This window comes from Lytechinus variegatus, chromosome 14 (genome assembly GCF_018143015.1).
Source record: "Lytechinus variegatus isolate NC3 chromosome 14, Lvar_3.0, whole genome shotgun sequence".
Classification (NCBI taxonomy): domain Eukaryota; kingdom Metazoa; phylum Echinodermata; class Echinoidea; order Temnopleuroida; family Toxopneustidae; genus Lytechinus; species Lytechinus variegatus.
This window is the reverse complement of record NC_054753.1, coordinates 31,278,349-31,298,157: the sequence shown is the minus strand read 5'-3', so window position 1 is coordinate 31,298,157 and position 19,809 is coordinate 31,278,349. Positions and strand designations below refer to the sequence as shown.

Genomic DNA, 19,809 nt, shown 5'->3' with positions numbered 1-19,809 from the left:
ACCCACATTTTCAGCTGTTTGGCTTGAGTTGCCGACAGGAATCTATATGGCTGGGATCAAGGGGAGGTATATCTGCTATTCTTTTTTTCATCCTCCTGCCCCTCGTCTATGGTGCGACCTGCTTCACACTGATGTTGGCTGTCTCCCTGAGCTAATCCATTCTTCAACACGTTCACACCCTCAGCCCAACGCATCCATCAAGCGAACGAGATTTGTCCTGCCGACGACCGATTGATGAAGGAATTAATGCCCTGCATTCTAGGCTGTTCCACCAAACCAGTAAAAATAACGGTTTAGGGTGACAACACTATAGCTTGGTTAGGAGAATGACTGTAGAGTAGACTATTGTTGGTTGTACTTTGATTCTGTTTTGGGTGTTGGAGCTGGCGAGTGGATTTTGATAAAAGCAGAAGAAAAGGGTTTAAAAATAACAAGTCCCACATAGCCAATAGGCAGCTTATGTCCATCTTACTCTATTTCAACTGAAATGGATGTTTATGAAAGAGTTCAGCTTTCTGCTCAAGATTACTGCCAAGTAATGTTGATTCTTTATTGATGGGTTGGTGTACAGAGAGTCTCCTTCCTACCATGGTATGCTCTATACCATACCCCATTACCATACCCCTTTACTGGTTGGGTCTATAATGCTTATACTATACCCCATGACTGTACCCCTATACTGGTTGGGTCTAAAAATGCTTAGGCCTATACCATACCCCATGACTGTACCCCTTTTCTGGTTGGGTCTACAATGCTTATACCATACCCCATTACCGTATCCATATACTGGTAGGGTCTATAATGCTTATACCATACCCCATTACCATCAGTGCTGTTGTCGGGAACAAAAATCCATGTCGACATGTCGCTTAAAAATTAATCCCGACATCGACAATGTCGACATGAAAAAGGGACCGTAATTTAGCCTAGGGCCTAGGCTCCCTAACAAAAAAAATCATTCGATCGTGGAACAAACACTCTCAATGAAACGTATTCACCTTGACACGAAGAATATCCCCACACTAGATCTATATAATACAGGCTCAGTTCGGGAAAACATATTTTCACTAAGCTAGAGTGAATTCACTTTCAAAATCACCGATTTAATCCACATCTTTTTCTGGAGAATCAAGTTATGTACCACGATCCGGTCTCGAAAGCATTGCGCAATAACACTCGGAGCCAATTTGAGAATCACCAATTACAATAGTGATCATTGCGTATTATACGCTGGTACACATGTGCTGCAAACGCAAGCTCCTCAAATTGACAGTAAAAAATAATGAAAATCGACCGATAATTTCAGTATCACTTCCGCGGCGATCCGTGCAACGATCTCCAAACGAAGGAAGGGAAGTTTTCTGTGACTTCGTGATTTGAATTAAGCGCTCAATTGCGGCGGTCACAACTTTGACAAAAACGTTTATGTGAAAAGTAATGCATTGAGGAGCAATGTATTATCAAGCACGGTGAATAGCGATGGGTACATATGGATGGGTACGGTGAATGCTACTACGGCTACACTACGTTCGCGATCGTCGAGGGGCGCGGCAGCTCGATCGGGCAGGCCGGCCCACACTCGACTCAGGCACTGACGTATTTCTGCTGCCGCGCAGCTCGCAGGTATTCTTTTTTCATTTAATGTGCCGCTTTATAGCTGAATAAACCTTTTAATCGCGCCACTTACTGTGGATAAAAGCTTCCAACTTTTCAGCTAAGCTTTATACTCGTGACTTTAGGCTAGACCCCTTTTTATTTTATGTTTGCATGTCAATGTGGGTGCGTGCATGTCGACATGTCGGAAACATTGAAAATCCTTCGTATGTCGACATCAATGTCGATATGAGGCCTATCGACAACAGCACTAATTACCATACGCCTATACTGGTTGGGTCTACAATGCTTATACCAATCCCCATTACCATACCCCTTTACTGGTTGGATCTATAATGCTTATACCTACCCCATGACTGTACCCCTATATTTGTTGGGTCTATAATGCTTATACTATATCCATTACCATACCCCTTTACTGGTTGGGTCTATAATGCTTATACTATACCCCATGACTGTACCCCTATACTGGTAGGGTCTATAATGCTTATGGGCAATTCCACATGGGAGAGGGTAAAAACAGTAAAATTCAAAATTAATAATATGCATCTGAATGTGAATGTCCTTTTTACACAAAACCTTATATTTTAAGGAACTGAAAATCTTTTTCAAATATCTGTTACGGTTTTTGCGGAGCAATCTTTTGAATTTGATGACCATTTTCAATTAGAGAACATGTATTTTACATTATTTTGGATAAATTTTATAACTAAAAAAATATTTTACAATTTTGGTTCAAAATCATCTAATGATGTGAGTGAAGGTGTAATAATTACCAGTAGCAAGTGTCTTTATCATGGGTATTTTCAAATTTCTCAGAGAAAATATTGCAATCTACTACAAAAACGGATGTAATTCCGTTACCATGAAACTGAAAAGTTTTTCCTATGAACTAAATACTTGCTTGAATTTAATATAATTCTGAATTCTCTGATTTCATGTGACTTGCTAAAGACTGAGCAACATTTTTTTTAAATATCATTTCTAATTCTGCTGTAACTGTGGTAACGGAATTACATGGTAACGGAATTACCATCATCATATCTTTAAAGGGGTGTGCGTTAGCCAATTTTGTTCCAATGGCATGTTGATAATAGCTGTAGATCACAGTTATAAACATTAAAAGCCTTCTGATTAGTAATTACACTCCAAATCAGGATGAAATTATACAATTACTTGACAACAAGTCCCATTCAATATGGCCTGAGTACCGAGTATAACATTCAGAAAAAGGGGAAGATAATGTACATTAGCATCAATAAAGTATATTGATGGAGCATACAATGTAGGTGAATGCCTTACAAAGGATTAATGGGCAATCAATTCTTGGGGAGGAGTAGAAAAATGATTATGCAGGATGATCTTAAAAAAAAATTCATTCAGATTGATTTTGCAAAAAATGTCATTGCCAAATACCATTTCTAATGAGATCCAAAATACTGGACGCACAATCACGAAGTGACCATGTTCACTGTGTGTGCCTCGGAAAAGAATGGCATTCCTTTTTTTGTAATTGCCTCTGATCAATTCACCCTCAACAGACTTAGTGAACTTTTCAGTAAAAGAAATTCCGGGACGGCTGGGAGTATTTCTCTGCTTCAAAGAAATGGGTATAGTTTTCAGAAGGGACCGCCTTCTAATTTAAGCGATATCTTCTGTGTAACTGTCCTTGCAACGGAAGATCGGATGTTCTTTGTAACAAGCCATGGTGAGGGACCAGACTCTGGCATTGATTGGCAAACAGTGTAGCGAGCAGTAAAAAGTAATGAGTGGAAAAGATTGAAGTGAGATCCATAATTTACAGATGTTACAAGAATCACATGCCAAAAAATCATACTAAATCTTTATACAGATGACATTTCCAAAAGTAAGGTGGATTTGACAGATATTCAAGAATCATGATGCCTTAATTAGCACCAAACCAATAATTTTCTCCACCCCTACTTGTATGCAATGGATGCTCAGAAACATGCAAAGTCAGCATCATCCAATAATCACTGCTTCACGGATAAAGTGAGTAATGACGATGACCCTTCAAGTGAGGATGATACACAGAATGTGAACACTTCTCTAAGGAGAGGATGGTGATAATATTGGGACCAACAAAGTCATTAATAACACAACAGCTGAGAACAGCAATATAACTAAGTTTGAATTGGGTAGAAATGTATGTACAGCATTCTGCTGTGAGAGAAATGCTAAGAGACAGTGGTAGTATTCTCATATACAATCTGATATAAAATGAAATATTTTATCTCTATTAAAATAAGTGATATAAAATCACCTAAAATTCGTTCCGAAATGGTATTCCAATAACCATTTTGTCTTTGTTTTATCTCTGTGACACAAACCTATTTTTGAACCAATTTGTAATGAGAAAGGCTGTTTTTTTGTAGCACTCATCTCATTCAACCAATTAAAAGCCTTTCTGCCATGAGTTTTTGGCAAATGAGTGAGATGGCATTAAATCAAATTCTGTGCCTACAGGGATTTAATTGAAAAAAAATGAACAAAAATATGAAGTCAATATCACATCATTTTGTACTTCATTTCATTTCATAAACAACATACATGTAAGTCAATAAAATTATTTGAAATATTTCTTTAATCTACAAGAATAATATTAGAGTAGTACTCTAATGATTAAATGATTTATCATTTTCCTTTATTCTTATTTCAAAGTCTTGAGCGAATTGACCTAGAAACATTGCTGAAATTGAAAATGTATAGAGAGAATACATGTAGCCTCCACCTTATTTGCAGTTCTTTTTTTTCTTCAAAGGAAATCTGGTGCAGGCACATCATCTGTGATGCAATGATTGGATATGCGATAAACATGTCTATATCCTAGGCACTGCTTTGTCACATATCTTTAGAGACGGAAGATAAAAATGCATCTCGGATAAATTTTCATATTTTATATAAAAGATAAAAAATTTAATATAATAAAAAAAATCATGGCCCAAGAAAACCAACTAATTTCATGAATATGACATAAGATCATCAAATCACTGCAGTTTCTTAGGGTCACATTTGGGAAATACATCTGTCAGGAAGATGTCCGATATTGACTTTATACTCAGATCTGCTATAATTGCAGTCCTCAGTGAGCTACATATAGACAGAAAATGAATCCTTACCTTTAAAAAAATTAGATTAGTGCACTGATTAAGAACCAATTTATTGCTTAGTTGTCCACAACATGTTTTCAAGATGTAAATGTCAACACTATTTTCATGAGGTTTCAGCATTGTTTCTTGTTTTCAAATCATTTATTGAACAACCAAATAGAAAGTTTTCAGTTTAACTGTTTTAAGATGCCAATTGTATGTGAAACTATGTTTCTTTTGAGTATTCAAATACTTTAGAATATCTTAAACTATCATCTACACAAATCTTTGACTAAATATGCAGATCTGATAACATGCTCTCCTCAGTTTTTGTAAAATTCCTAATGTGTATACGTATGGCTGTAGTCAATGTAATTCCGTTACCATGATTACTAGTGATGATTTTTGGCCTTTACATAATTCTTTCCATCAGTACAGGAGGCAAAAAGTGGCTAATAAGTCCTAATACCCCTAAATTTGAAAATGAACTAAAATTTAATTACCACTGATCCCTAATATTTTGTAAAATCATGTTTATTCATGGTAGAGCCACCTATTACGTACTATATACTTATATTTTATTTAATATTAGAGACGTGAAGTACTTAGATTGTGTTAAGTATTAGAGAAGAATGTATAAACAAGCTTTATTGAGGCATTTCACCAGTCCTAAATGCCTAAAAATATAATTTTCCTTCCCAAATGTCAGAGGCGTAATTCCGTTACCATTATGTGTAATTCCGTTACCATGTACTTGCCCTAAAGAAAGACCAATCATGAAAATTTGTTGATGATATTTGTGAATAAATTACTTTCAAAATAAAGTTGACACTATAATGAATTGAATCAGACATTAACTTGGAGCTAGTGTGTTGTAGATTTCAGAGAAACTTTTACTAAACTTTGGGTTGCAAAATGACTAATTTCTCTGGTAATTCCGTTACCATAGCACATATCCGTCATTCACATCTGAACGTGTGAGGGGTTTTCTAAAAATCTTGGTTCAGTATATAGCACTAGTGGCCATGCATAGTATTAGGTTCAGAAAATTTGAAAATATTGAGATATCTGGATGCTGTGAGCAAAAATAACAGCAAAATTTCTCTGATTTGTAATTCCGTTACCATGGAATTGCCCTTATACCCCATGACTGTACCCCTATACTGGTAGGGTCTATAATGCTTATACTAAACCCCATGACTGCACCCCTATACTGTTTGGGTCTATAATGCTTATACCATACCCCATTACCATACCCCTTTTCTGGTAGGGTCTATAATACTTATACCATACCCATTATCATACCCCTGTACTGGTAGAATCCATGCTCATACCATAACCCATTACTGTACCCCTGTACTGGTTGGGTCTATAATGCTTATACCATAACCCATTACCATACCCCTTTTCTGGTAGGGTCTATAATACTTATACCATACCCATTATCATACCCCTGTACTGGTAGAATCCATGCTCATACCATAACCCATTACTGTACCCCTGTACTGGTTGGGTCTATAATGCTTATACCATAACCCATTACCATACCCCTTTTCTGGTAGGGTCTATAATACTTATACCATACCCATTATCATACCCCTGTACTGGTAGAATCCATGCTCATACCATAACCCATTACTGTACCCCTGTACTGGTAGGGTCTATAATGCTTATACCATAACCCATTACCATACCCCTTTTCTGGTAGGGTCTATAATACTTATACCATACCCATTATCATACCCCTGTACTGGTAGAATCCATGCTCATACCATAACCCATTACTGTACCCCTGTACTGGTAGGGTCTATAATGCTTATACCATAACCCATTACCATACCCCTTTTCTGGTAGGGTCTATAATACTTATACCATACCCATTATCATACCCCTGTACTGGTAGAATCCATGCTCATACCATAACCCATTACTGTACCCCTGTACTGGTAGGGTCTATAATGCTTATACCATAACCCATTACCATACCCCTTTTCTGGTAGGGTCTATAATACTTATACCATACCCATTATCATACCCCTGTACTGGTAGAATCCATGCTCATACCATAACCCATTACTGTACCCCTGTACTGGTTGGGTCTATAATGCTTATACCATAACCCATTACCATACCCTTTTTCTGGTAGGGTCTATAATACTTATACCATACCCATTATCATACCCCTGTACTGGTAGAATCCATGCTCATACCATAACCCATTACTGTACCCCTGTACTGGTTGGGTCTATAATGCTTATACCATAACCCATTACCGTACCCATAATAATGATTAGGTCTATGATGCTTATACTATACCCCTATATTGCTTGGGTCCATGCTTATACCCTACCCCACTACCGTACCCCTTTACTGGTACATGTAGGGTCCATGCTTGTACCATCCACTCTCTACCACTTTATGACTATGTTAGGGCTAATAGGGCTAGACTTGTTTGTGTGGATGTGTCACGATTAAGCGTGATTTACTGCCACTCTAAATGGATGTGGCTAATGCCTGGTAGAACTTGATCAGAGGCTATTCACACTTGGAATTTAAGTTGTTTGGTATCACAGAATGTGGTGTAAAAGCATCTTATTGGGAAGATCATTAACATATATAAAAAAAAAACTCTGGTTTGCAAATCTAAAACAAAATATTGTAGTCTGAACTCGGATAGTTGAAATATTTTTAGTCTCAAAGCTTCAAATTTGTTTAAAAAAAGATTCCAAAAAATGTTTTTGTCTGAAAGTGGGGGAAGGAAGAATAGTCTCAAACTGTGTTTGAATTGATGTTTTATTGCACCAAGAGAATACCTCCCTGGGTGCTTGATAGGTATGTAATATGTTTTTATTATTATAATGTATTTTAGAGATGAGTATGTAATTCAATAAACATGGTAATATGAGTTATTGACTTAGCTGCCTTTCTACAACATGTGTTTTCAGTTTAGTATAATTGTATGAAATGTATAATTTTCAAAGAATAGAAAATGTAAGGGGGTGGGCTGCAGTAATGCCAACTCTTTAAGGGTTCACATTATGTCTATTGAAGATGAAATATTTGAATTCAAGTTAAATTCAGTGGCCAATAAATAAGTTAACATAGAAAGGAAATAGACTGCTCTTAAAGCAATTTAAAGAAGTAAAAAATTATAAAAATGTTATGCATAGGCCTACATAAAGACATAGGTACATTATAGGATATGTAGAGCTTATAGGTCTTGATTAAAAAAAAAAGAAAGAAAGATTGGTTTGGGGATTGAGGGGGGAGGATATTTTTGAGGGGTAGGATTATGTTTGGTCATATGGTTATTGTATGGTGGGAACAAACGTTCTCCAAACAAATCCGGCTTCCATTCCAGAAATGGTAATAAAACAAATTTATCCCATTTCTCCCCAGAGAAACGAGACATAGAAATCATGACTTTCTCCTCAAAATCTGTCTGCAGTTCCCTTCTTTCTCCAAAGAAATATTTGTGGATCTATTCTGTCTGCAAACAAAGAGTGATATGATTTATATTGAGGTTCTTTACTGGATAGTATCCCCTGTCCTTTGGCCCGAGCTCTGTCTCAAAATAAATAGTCCATACTCTATGCAAACTGAGTCTGCTTACATTGCTCATATTCACTGTGCACTGTGATATCATGCAGTGAAAAGTGAGTTAAAGGTAAAAGCTTAGCTCTTACTTCGCAAGGTATAAATCTTTTGATTTATGTTGTGAAGTTCATGAATGATGAAAAATAAGGTAATTTGAAAAGAATATGAGTGCTGATTAGTTGTTTTTGTTGGTCATTTCAACATATGGCTTATAAACATAAACATTCATAAATTCAGGTAGAGGTAGACAAAAATACCTAATAGGTTGAAAATCCTGTGTGTTACATATTCTTGTTATCTCACCTCTGTACTGGTTATTATGAGCAGGACCGTTGCCCTATTCCTATTGGTATGTTAAGTGATCATTTGTCGAGATAAATACAGCATTTATATCGATTGAGCAAAGGATGAATAAAAGCAGTACCATTTACATGTATTAGTGTGCATTTTTCTTTGCTCGATTATTCTTCTCAACCTTCAGACGTAGACAGAGGCAATCATAGACTTAATAAATCTATTCTATTTTATATTTTCTAATGTCTATTGAGATATAAGACTTGGATTACTGGCCATATTAGTCCCAATGACCAACTTAGATCACCAAAAATGATGCCCTTTAATCTGGCAAACTGTTCTCTCCCCTTCGTTCTATTTGCTGGACCTTGTTTGAGTGTATAGTATAGGATGACCCTAGTCATTGTAGAGTAAATTGATGCTATAAAAGTTTGTCATCTGAAGTGCTCCCTTTATTTGAATGGTCTATTTTTCTGACAAGAATTCTTATTCCATGATATCAACAACAGTCAGAGTACATACATGCTAAATAAAGCCAGGTATTTTTAAACTTTATGTAGTTGGTACATGAAGTTAGTTGGGTTGTGTACTTTGATTGATACAGAGTTGTGTTATCTTTATTAAAACATTTTTGTTTGTCTTTTTATTTGTTTGGATACAGGAAAAAATCAGGAAAATCATGATAGAATAGTTAAATGATGGCGTTCTTTGTGAAATAACCTATGAGATTTACAGGCATTTATTAAGTCTCTGATAACAAAGAAATGAAAGAATAACATTATTTGGATGAGTTTCTGTCATGTTAGATCTGCATTGATACAGCTTATATGATTAATAATATGAGTATGGAATAATTGGTAACCAAATTCCTTTGTATGCATACATTGACCTTTAAAAGAATCTTGAATCTTAATTATTTTAGTCAGATTCATTTCTAATCTTCCCCACAGGCCTGAGGTCAAATGCCAAACAAGCTTTGAAGGAGACCCATGATTACTTCTTTAAAACTAATTATACCCCCCCCCCCCCAGATTTAGTAAAAAAAGGCCTACTTAGATTAATCTTTGCATCATTGGAAGAAAGTGCCAGGTGAACTGTGGACCCCATTGGTCTCTGAAGTAGGAAGCAAATTGGTCTTTTGATACCAGAAGAAGAAGATTCTAAATGCAAGAGGGGTAATAAGATGGCAAAGAATGAAGAGGGAGAGGGGTGCATAAAACAAGTCTGTACAATGGCCAATTGAATTTCAAATCTGAAGAGTTACTCACTCATTGTAAGTGATTTTTTTTTCTATTCTCTGTCAAATACTCTCTATTACATCACAGTTATTTATGAAGAGCTTTACTCAATTGTTATTTAAAAATGGGTTAAATCTCTAAAGAAAAGGCTACTTTCCACTGTTATTTAAAAAGGACTTATCTCCATGGATTAGTGACAGGTAAAGATGGTTTGTTTCCTTTGTTGTTAGGGATGGTGGTGGTATTGTCCAGGGGGTGTTGTCAGGGTACTCAGAAGGGTGTGCAAGGCCTGATATAAGGGGCTATGGTGGGATGCATAAAGACCACTTGGAGATCAAAGGGGGTGAAGTTTTTGAGGAGAAGGATCAGTCTTTATGGACCAGTAGGTGATGATTTAGCAGGAAGAAAAGAGAAAGTAGACCTTGTAAGAAGCCTTAGAATGGACTTGAGATGAATAGATGAGAGTTGAATGGTCATCCTTGTGTTGTAACAAGCTGAGAGACAAAGGTAGTGAAGTGATACTGATGGACAAGGTTGGTAGTGCATAGAATTCGGACAGATCACCTGTCCATACCTATCACTGCTAAGCAATGATATAATTACCCATAATTCACAAAATTTAAGTAAGACCACTATACCATCACTACCACTGAACAGACCTAACCACAAGCACCACTGCACAATATTAGCAGTATAGTTTTAACACATACTTTGAACAACCAACATAGAATATTTGTGTCTAATACTCTTTTCATAAACCCATCCTATTAGCCGCATAATTGGGTTTATAAAAGGGGTATAAGAAATTTTGTTTTTTAATTCAAGTTTGGGACGATCACCATTCCCAAATTCCAGTCAAAAGAAGATTGGAGTGCTAATTTTGAAAAAGAAATGTGTTGTAAACCTTGCTATCCATGGCTCCAGGTCCTGTATTAGCATAGAGATATATTGTACCTGCTGGAGCAATGCAGACAAAGACATAAAGCTCAACAAAAATGTCTCCTATCTCAAGTTACGAACATCCCAGTCCCATCATCTACCATCCCTTATAGATTTGTCCATTGCCCACACCATTAGAGGTAGACGCACGCTACATTTGTCATTTTTTTCGGTGTCGATGGAACCAGAGGCGCGCAGAGACAAACACCACCTGCCTCTGTTGCCGACGAAGCCTTCTGATTGGCTTAGCTCACCGCGAGAGACGTCACCTGCCGGCAAAGAATACTTGTGGAGGAGGAGGAAGAGGAGAGGGTGGATTACATCTCAGGGAGGGAGTGAGGGAATGTGAGAAAGAGACAAGATGACATGATATAAGGATAGTAGGATTGCTGGATGCATGTGGGATGGAGGGATAAACAGATCAAAGATATTTGAACATTTGAGGAGCTGATTATAATAGGTAGAATGGATGGAAGGATAGAATACAATTCTATTTCAGATGGGGTAAAAAGCATACAACAAATTGCTACAAAAGTAGATTTATTGAAAAGCGATAAAACAATAATTTTCTTATTGTAGAGAACAAATAGTTTGAATAGAATTAATGTATAGTTTTAAATATCATTTTTCAAATCATGTGAATGAAGTCAATATAATTGTAAGAACTTTCAATTAGATGATATGCTGCTTTCTACCTCAGATAGCAAGATGTTAAAATAATTTCTTCCAACCAAATACCCCCCAAAAATTATTGATTGTTGTGATTTCTTTATTTTAACTGTAAAAAAAGAGTTTTTCAACTGCATTAGCTAATTTTTGAGTGACCCCGAATGCTATTGATGCAGTTTTCAAAGATTGCATATAGCAAAGATCTTTCTCCCTGTAATGTAGCCCCTCAGTAATGGCTAGAGTATGGTGAATGGGACTTGAGAGAATTAGTCAGAGAGCTAGAGAGATTGGAGGAATCGAAATGCCACTAAAATCTGGCTATTTTAGTTCTCACCTTCGGCATGGTTCCTCATGTGAGAGAAGGTAGAATACACATTCCTTTACCCACAATCCTCCACTCACCTTGTCTTTTTTCTTTGTTTTTCATTCCATCAGCTTTCGTCCTTGTGTTTATTCCATGTTACCCCCTCCCGCCCCCTTATCTGTTTCCGTTAGAGGTGGGATGTCTTCCGATGGTTTAGCTTTGATTCTATGAAGATGATTACTGCTTTGTGTCCTATGAGAAACATTCCAATCCCTAGGAGGATATACCAGCAAGGGTTTTCCTAGGCAAATCACAAGTTATTCAGCTTGTAGTTTCATCCACTTTCCATATCTTTACTAGTTATTTTCATTTGGTTAGCTAAAGCTTTGTTTTCTCATCATTGTCTCTCTTTATATCCCTCTTATTGGTGAAAATCATCTTCATGTTTTTTTATTTTTATTAAAATCCTTTGTAATATAATAAGTGTTCAATATGAATATACATGTATATAAAGGGCTATGAAATGGGGGGGGGGGGTAAATTTTTAGTGAAGGTATGCAAAAAACGGAAAGGACCATCTATCTAGAGGGTTAGCCAGCTTTCATAATCATTCCATGACCTGTGATGTATTTATTTATCTTTACTTATTATTTATTGTATAATTCAGGTCTGAATTTGTAATTATTTCACAAGAAAGGGTAGTCACGTTTTTTGTCGCATGACTTTCAACCACAATTTACAGTTTTGCATATGTGGTTTCTATTAATCTTCAAAATGACCAGTAAGTAATCCAGCTTCTTAAAACATCATTACCATTGGTACGAAAGATGGAAATAATAAATGAGTAAAAAGAATTTTGTGGTGGTTGTAATCTAGAAAACAACCAGGAGTTTATTTTTATGAAACATTTCCATCACTAAGTAGAAATAGTATGGTGGATTAATAGGAATGACTTAAGCTGAAAAACCAATGTTTTATTACGTACTATTGGTAAGAAAGTTGAGTAGAATGCACTTTTGGATCAATATACCAGCATAATGAAATATAATGTGTTGCACTTGACACAAATATGACTACTATATCACTTACACTACACAATATTTTCCATGCTCATCAGTATAGATCATATTACATAAGGCATATAATTTATATTACAGGTATTCAAGCTCTTGAATGGAGTATCCAAGATCATATATGAGTGTAACTTTGAATTTATCCTTTATCCTCATGAACTACATTGTGGTCCATACATTTTATTTTGTCATGTAATGGTGAAGTACATCAGGTGTATGTCACAAAAGGCTTATGATGTTTCAATATTATTGGGTATCCATGATATAAGGACAGCTACATGTAGGTTAACATTAGTGTCAATGTTTTTATACTATGCAAGTTGATAAATGCTACAATGATTTTTCTTTTTTGTTTTTGAATTTGTATGTTTAAAGCAACATCTTTTTTCCTCATGTTTTCAATGTAGTATGTTAATTCCCACATACCTCTATGTAGAGGGTTAGTACAGCTGTCTAATTAGTGTTCAGTCTCAACACCATTAGAGCAGTAAATTGTTCCAAAATTGAGTAAAAAGTGCCTCAAGTTTTCGCTCCTCGTACCATCCAATCTAGTCCTCGTGTCATGGCTTATCCACAGAGAGAAAGCAAAAGAGAGGAAAGTTAAGACTCGAAATGCTAGCATGCTGTCAAAATCAACCTATCTCGCGCAATTATCGAGTTAATATCACGCTTAGCCTGGAGGGCAAGCTTCACCAGAAGAAAATCCTGCGTAAAAAGAGATGAACAAGGATATAAGATGGCGCCAATGCCAGCAAAACGCAATATGCCGATTGTCGCCCTAAATTCTCCGTCCCATGCAAATATTATGCTAATCAAGTATCATTACATTTCAAGGAAGGCCCTCAGCATACCCATAGTGGCAAGAGGGTGAAAGAGAAGGGGGAAAAGTGGTTATAAATTGTGCCTGCCGTCTGGGGTAGCCTCAAGTTATGGGGTGAGCACTTAGATATAATAAGAGATACATGGAATGGGGATATGAACGCAGACAGCCGAGCTGATACTTTATGCTTACTGGACTCCGTTGCCGCCGACGATGACTCACGTGACGATCCAACATAAACTTGTTATTGTTGATACTTTCTTTCTTATCTCCTTCAGCTTCAAGATTCTCATTGCCCCGGAGCCGAAAAGGCCATCCAAATTTCCGTGCAAAGCATCGCAATCTTGCTTTCAGGGTCTTTTTGTCTCCATGCGGCTTTTTAAAAGCGGGTTGCTCTTTGTACAGTAATCCTGGCAGATACAATGAAGATCTTGTCTCAGAAGATCATTGCTGATGAAAAAGTGGATTTTTCTCCCAAAAGCTTCATTCCTGTTTTAAAATTGATGTATTTAATATCCTGTCCTTCCAGCAATAAAAGCTTATGTTGCATTATCACAGGACCTTACTATGTAATCCAAGGTGTCTCAAAAAGATGAAATCATAAAATTGCATCTCTGTAAGACAAACAAAAATCAATGGATGCCTAATAAATTTATTGGTAAATTACAGAATCACTTGTGGCAATTTTTTTATGCTTTAAAGCCTTTAAAAACTGTGTAAGAATAATATGTTTTTTGTAAAAGTAGTTCTTCTCGAATTTGCCCACTAAGCATTTTATAGATCTTTCCTCCCAACCTCCTGTGGCTGATCTTGTTAGCCTATAACACCATCATCATCCAAGGTAGTGTTGTAATGATTATTTTAATGCTGTGATTTGAGAAAAAATGGAAGAGAGAGAGAGAGAGGGAGCACTGAATGCACCACAATGCTATACCAAATGAAGTCCAAACAGGAATATGCAGATGTCATTAAACCCGGTAGACTTAATGAGACATAATTACCTTTTTTATCGTGATGAGTCAGTGGGTCCTGATTACGATTTGGTGTCTTTGGCCATACGAGACTATCAAAGACAGTTTGAATCAAGGTTTAAAGGCCGTAGCTACTCTTATATATCTCTTACTGTATCATATGTTGCATACATTTATAGTACCTGTATGCTATACTCCATGTTCAGCAGTGACTCATAATATTTGAAAAGACCATGAGAATTGTTACCATTTATTTATGATACCAGTCATCAAGTTGTTTCTCATGACCGACTGTCATCTTGATCATAGCTTTCTGTAGTCTTGGGATGAAGACCACATTGTATGATAATGATATTGATGAAGACAATGATGATGTTGATTTCTTGATGATGATGACATTGGTGATGATAATGCGTGGTGGAGATGCTGAAATATTTCTTTACTGATGTAAACAAATTTCTATAAATTGGGCCAAAATGATCATGGTTGACCTTTAATATGCGACTGGCTGCTCGAAAAAAGACCATGTGGTGAACTGATTATTTTCCCAACTTGTGAAATAGCAATTAGAATAATGTGCCCTTTGAATATTTAATTGGCATTGATCGTGTCTATGAAGATTCTTCCAGCAATGTTACCATCAAATCGTCAAAAGTTACTTCACACTTTCCTCTGATGTGGTATATTTTAAAATATGAAATATTTGTTTTGATTTGCTTGTAGTTTACTGATTTTTCTATGATATTGTATCCACTCATTATAAACAATTTTGATGAATTGAGAATGTAAGAATCAGATTTTTAAAAATAATGATCTAATATGTTACAGACTTACCTAATTCAACAAAGATGTATCTTGGCGCATTGTGGTCCAGTGGTTCTGACTCTCGCCTTTCAAACAGAGGGTCATGGGTTTGAATCCTAGCCATGGCGTGTTTTTCTTAGTAAGAAATTTATCCACACTGCTGCACTCAACCCAGGTGAGGTGAATGGGTACATGGCAGGATTAATTTCTTGAATGCACCAAACGCCTTTAGCAGCTGGAGCTATAGCCGGATTAATATAGTGTGCCATTAAATAGGCAACTAGATAAATTGGCACCTCATAAATGCTATGTATAATTATTATAATTTGATGTTTTTGGTATATATGTTTGGCATTTATTATTGTCATTACTTTGGTTTACTGATTTCTTTTTCTTCTTTTCTGACTCGTTATCATTGCTTTTTTAATTGATAAAATTTGCCATTTAGCTTGTTAAAACTTACATAGTGTGCATTCAAACTAATAAACTATTTATCTGTTTTCTTTAATTGCAGTGGACAGAGTCTGGAGCAAGCTATGAAAGGATTTATCAGACTTGTCATGTAAGTGATCCTAGAGACAACTGGCTTCGTATGCCTTATATTGAAAGAAGAGGAGCAAATAGAATTCATGTAGAAGTTAAATTCACAATGTACTCATGTACTGGCATCGTAGATGCCCAACTATGTAAAGAAACATTTGATGTGTATTTTTATCAGTCGGACACCGACGATGCAACAGAAACGTCGCCAGACTGGAGCTCTCCACCTTACCAGAAGGTAGCAAGGATAGCGGCCGAGGGCCGGTTCTCCGATCCCGACACGCAGGACGAGGAGGTCGTCAACGTGCGGATTGAGGACTACGGGCCCGTGACGGCCAATGGTTTCTACATAGCATTCCGCGACCAAGGGGCGTGCATGGCCCTGCTGCAGGTGCGTGTCTTCTACCAAGTTTGTCCTCAGGTGATTTTGGACTTTGCGATTTTTAATCAGACCAATGAGGGTCCAGAGACGCACACTCTTGTTACGGTCCCAGGGACGTGTATAAGGAACGCTCAGCCAGTACCACCGGGTAGTACGCCTCAGTATATATGTCAAAATGAAGGGATATGGTCACTCAACCAAGGAGGATGCGGATGCTCACCAGGGTATGAAGCAGGTGCAGATGATATCAGTTGTCAAGGTCAGTACCTTCCTTTTTGAATCCTCAATAATAAATGACCAGTGGTACCAGAATGTTTTCATCAGTCAAACATTTAGAGGGTCAAACATCTATAGATGTTAAATGGTATATGCAAGGCTCGACATTAGCGGTGGCCCGGGGCCACCAGAAATTCACCTCGGGCAACCATTATTGAAAAAATGTTAAGAATTGGTGGCCCGAATCGGGCAACCAATAACATTTACAGGGTCGAACATCTAGAGATGTTAAATGGTATATGGTATGTACTATATACAAGAGCAAAATTATTATTATGTCTGATTAAAACATTCCAGCACCTCTGGTTATCAACCCACCCTCCTGCGAACTGTGATCAATGGAACTGGAACCACTAGCTTAGTTAGGATAAATGAATATAAGCCAGAGTTATGTTTGGGTGTATCTTTATTGGTTTTTAATCAAGTATGAATTTATCATTGTCCATTTGAGATTAACATTAATAATTATCAGAAATGGATGGTTTTGGTGAGCCTCCCACATTTGGTTTTAATAATTGATCCAGAATCAATGTTCTATTTTTCCGATAGCCTATAGTAAAGCATGGACATCTTATCACGATAGAGAGATGCATGCTTGCCCATGATGACAGAGATTGGGCATGCAAGCTGAACTGCACTGTTACCATGGAAATGCTCAAATCAGAAGAATAATTTATTGATTTTTGGTGAACGTTTACTACCATCGATGCCATCAAAGAGCAAAGATTCATTTAATTTTATTCCCACCTCAGTTAATCCCAATCTAAGAACAAAACATTGATTATGAGCTCCAATAATTTCAGACAAAGACATCCATCAAACACTGCTTTTCAGCAATTTTTATGGCAAATTATGAATTTCTGTCTTTAAGGCCAGCCAAGTGTAAATAAAATTGACAGGAAACTATCTAAATTAATGGGAGCACATGTGCCTTGTCTGATGTCATTAGATGCCTTGCTACACACATCATTCCCCAGCAATTACCTGTCATTTGACGGTGTCGCAAATCAAAATTCATTTGTCCTCTATGATTTTAACCTTGGTGATTTTTCCCCAACCCCTCCTGCTGATTTCACTCACTTTGGATAGCAAGCATTTGAGGAGAAGTAATATAGCGATGTCCATTTTCATACAGTTGACTCTCTAATTGCGTTGCGTTGATTCACGCACGTTAGCGACCAACAAAGCATTGACTTACTTATTGTAGAGGGCCATGGAAACCCAACATTAGAACTATAAATGTATGATGATGCTTTGATGCATTCTACTCTGGTATACATGTAAGAATGAGTTCTGATGTATGAAGATGCAAAAAAAACGTGTGAGTTGAGAATTTTATATTTACAGAAGTTTCTAAAAATATATTAATGTAGGCAGTTTGTTGAATTTGATTATTTTAAGCAAGGAATAGATGCTGACAAACACATTTCATTTTTAATTTGAATTAACCAGCAGGCTAGTGCAAGGTTTGGTTGGAATTATGTAGATTGTTGTTATTCTATTAAACCTGTAGATATTCTTTCTTCATAATATCAAAGATATCAAGGGAAATGATTGAGAAGAGGTAATCAAAAAGAAATATGTTTATAATTTAGAGCTTTTGAAAACCAGAAGATAAGAAGATTGAAGGTTTTTAAAGAAAAATGCATGCAAAGCTTTAATTCTTTTGGAAAGATTGGCTTGCAATAGTAAACCAATGCTTTATCATGATGATTACTTCTAGAGAGTTAAATTAAATCCATGTTAGCATCATTCCGTTCTTCCATCCACCATTGCTGAATTATTTATGTTGATATTGTCAAAAAGACAACAAAATTATTAAAATTAGAGGAAAGAGTATCCCTGCCAGCGTAACGTGACTGTTTTTTTATATTGGTTTTGTAATTCACCATTCAGATTATGTAGGAAAATATTCTTTCATTATGATGGATAGGGCCTGATGTCGGCTGTTGATCGAAAACCATATGCTTGCGCTTCCTCTTGCCACTCCAGTGTCGGCAAATGTCTTCTGCATTTTGTTCGTTGGGGTGCTTATAAAACCAAGAGAGGGTCAATTATGTATTCAGCAAAACCCCCAACGTCCTATCCACTTTCTTAATACTGATTGTGACATCACAATTGATTTTGAATGTGAAAGTTGGAGAGAGGAGAGATGGCAAGAGGGAATGTAGAGATGGGTAGAGGGGGGTAGCTACATGAACCAATGGTTGATACATTCACATAAGCAGGTGCATTTTAGGAGTAATACCCGCTTTAACATTTGAAGAAAAAAAGGCAATCGAACGAGAGCACACCCCTTTGCAGTGGGGTGCAAAACTTTATGTTCTTATTTCACACACGAGTAAGAATACACAATGGAAAAACCTTTTTAGGCAATTTTTTGCACCATTTGTGCATGACAAAGATATGGAACAAAAAAAAACCCCTGAAATAGTGGCATTCAAGCATTGGAGGGATGGATAGAGAGAGCGAGGAAACAAACGATGGTCACTGTTGAAGGTGATAGAATTGCTTGCGTATTTGGTGTTTGTGTTTTGATTGTAAACATAGGATGAGTCTCCTCTTCCCCACCCTAGTGAATCCCAAGTTCAACCATGATTGTGTCTGAATGTTGTTTTTATTTCTTCCCTGCTAGTGGCGACAGATAACTATTATTTAATATCTGCTCCTGTCTGAGCAATTGTATTCTTTTTCATTTTGATGAGCATCTGCTTCTTTGTGGAGACACTTATATGTCTTTATTGTTCAGAAATTTATGAAAAGTTATTCTTTCCCTGTTTGTGTGATTTGATATTTCTAATTTATTAATTAATGTTCTAATAATTCATAAATATTTTCCATTTGATATTTTTCCTGCCAATTTCAATAGTTTGGATGAATTGATCCTACATTATTGTATTTGTTATATCATCAGTATTAAAAGATAGTTATTATATTATATAAAGTCGTTGTTTTTGTGATGTGGACCAAATATTAATATTTCCTCTTTATTTTCTTCGATTTGTCATATTTGATATTTCATTTTAAAAAGTGAAATTATTGTATTTGTCATCTGTGTTATACATGTATCTTGCTACTCACCCCCTATGTTCAATCATCTTTTCTATCTTTAATAATTTTCTCCTTATCTTTTCATCTTTTTCCCACTGCAACCTATCCTTTAAAGTACTTTTTTCTC

General features: G+C 36.4%; 1 protein-coding gene across 1 annotated transcript in view; it reads left to right on the top strand.

Moving 5' to 3' along the window:
- LOC121427262 (ephrin type-B receptor 2-like) overlaps positions 1-18,659 on the top strand; it is a 36,481-nt gene extending 17,822 nt beyond the window's left edge. Inside the window, exon 3 of the mRNA XM_041623597.1 lies at positions 15,948-18,659. Coding sequence (XP_041479531.1) covers positions 15,948-16,634 — 687 coding nt within the window. The 3' untranslated portion in view covers positions 16,635-18,659. The remainder of the gene's footprint in view (positions 1-15,947) is intronic.
- The last annotated feature ends 1,150 nt before the right edge of the window (positions 18,660-19,809 follow it).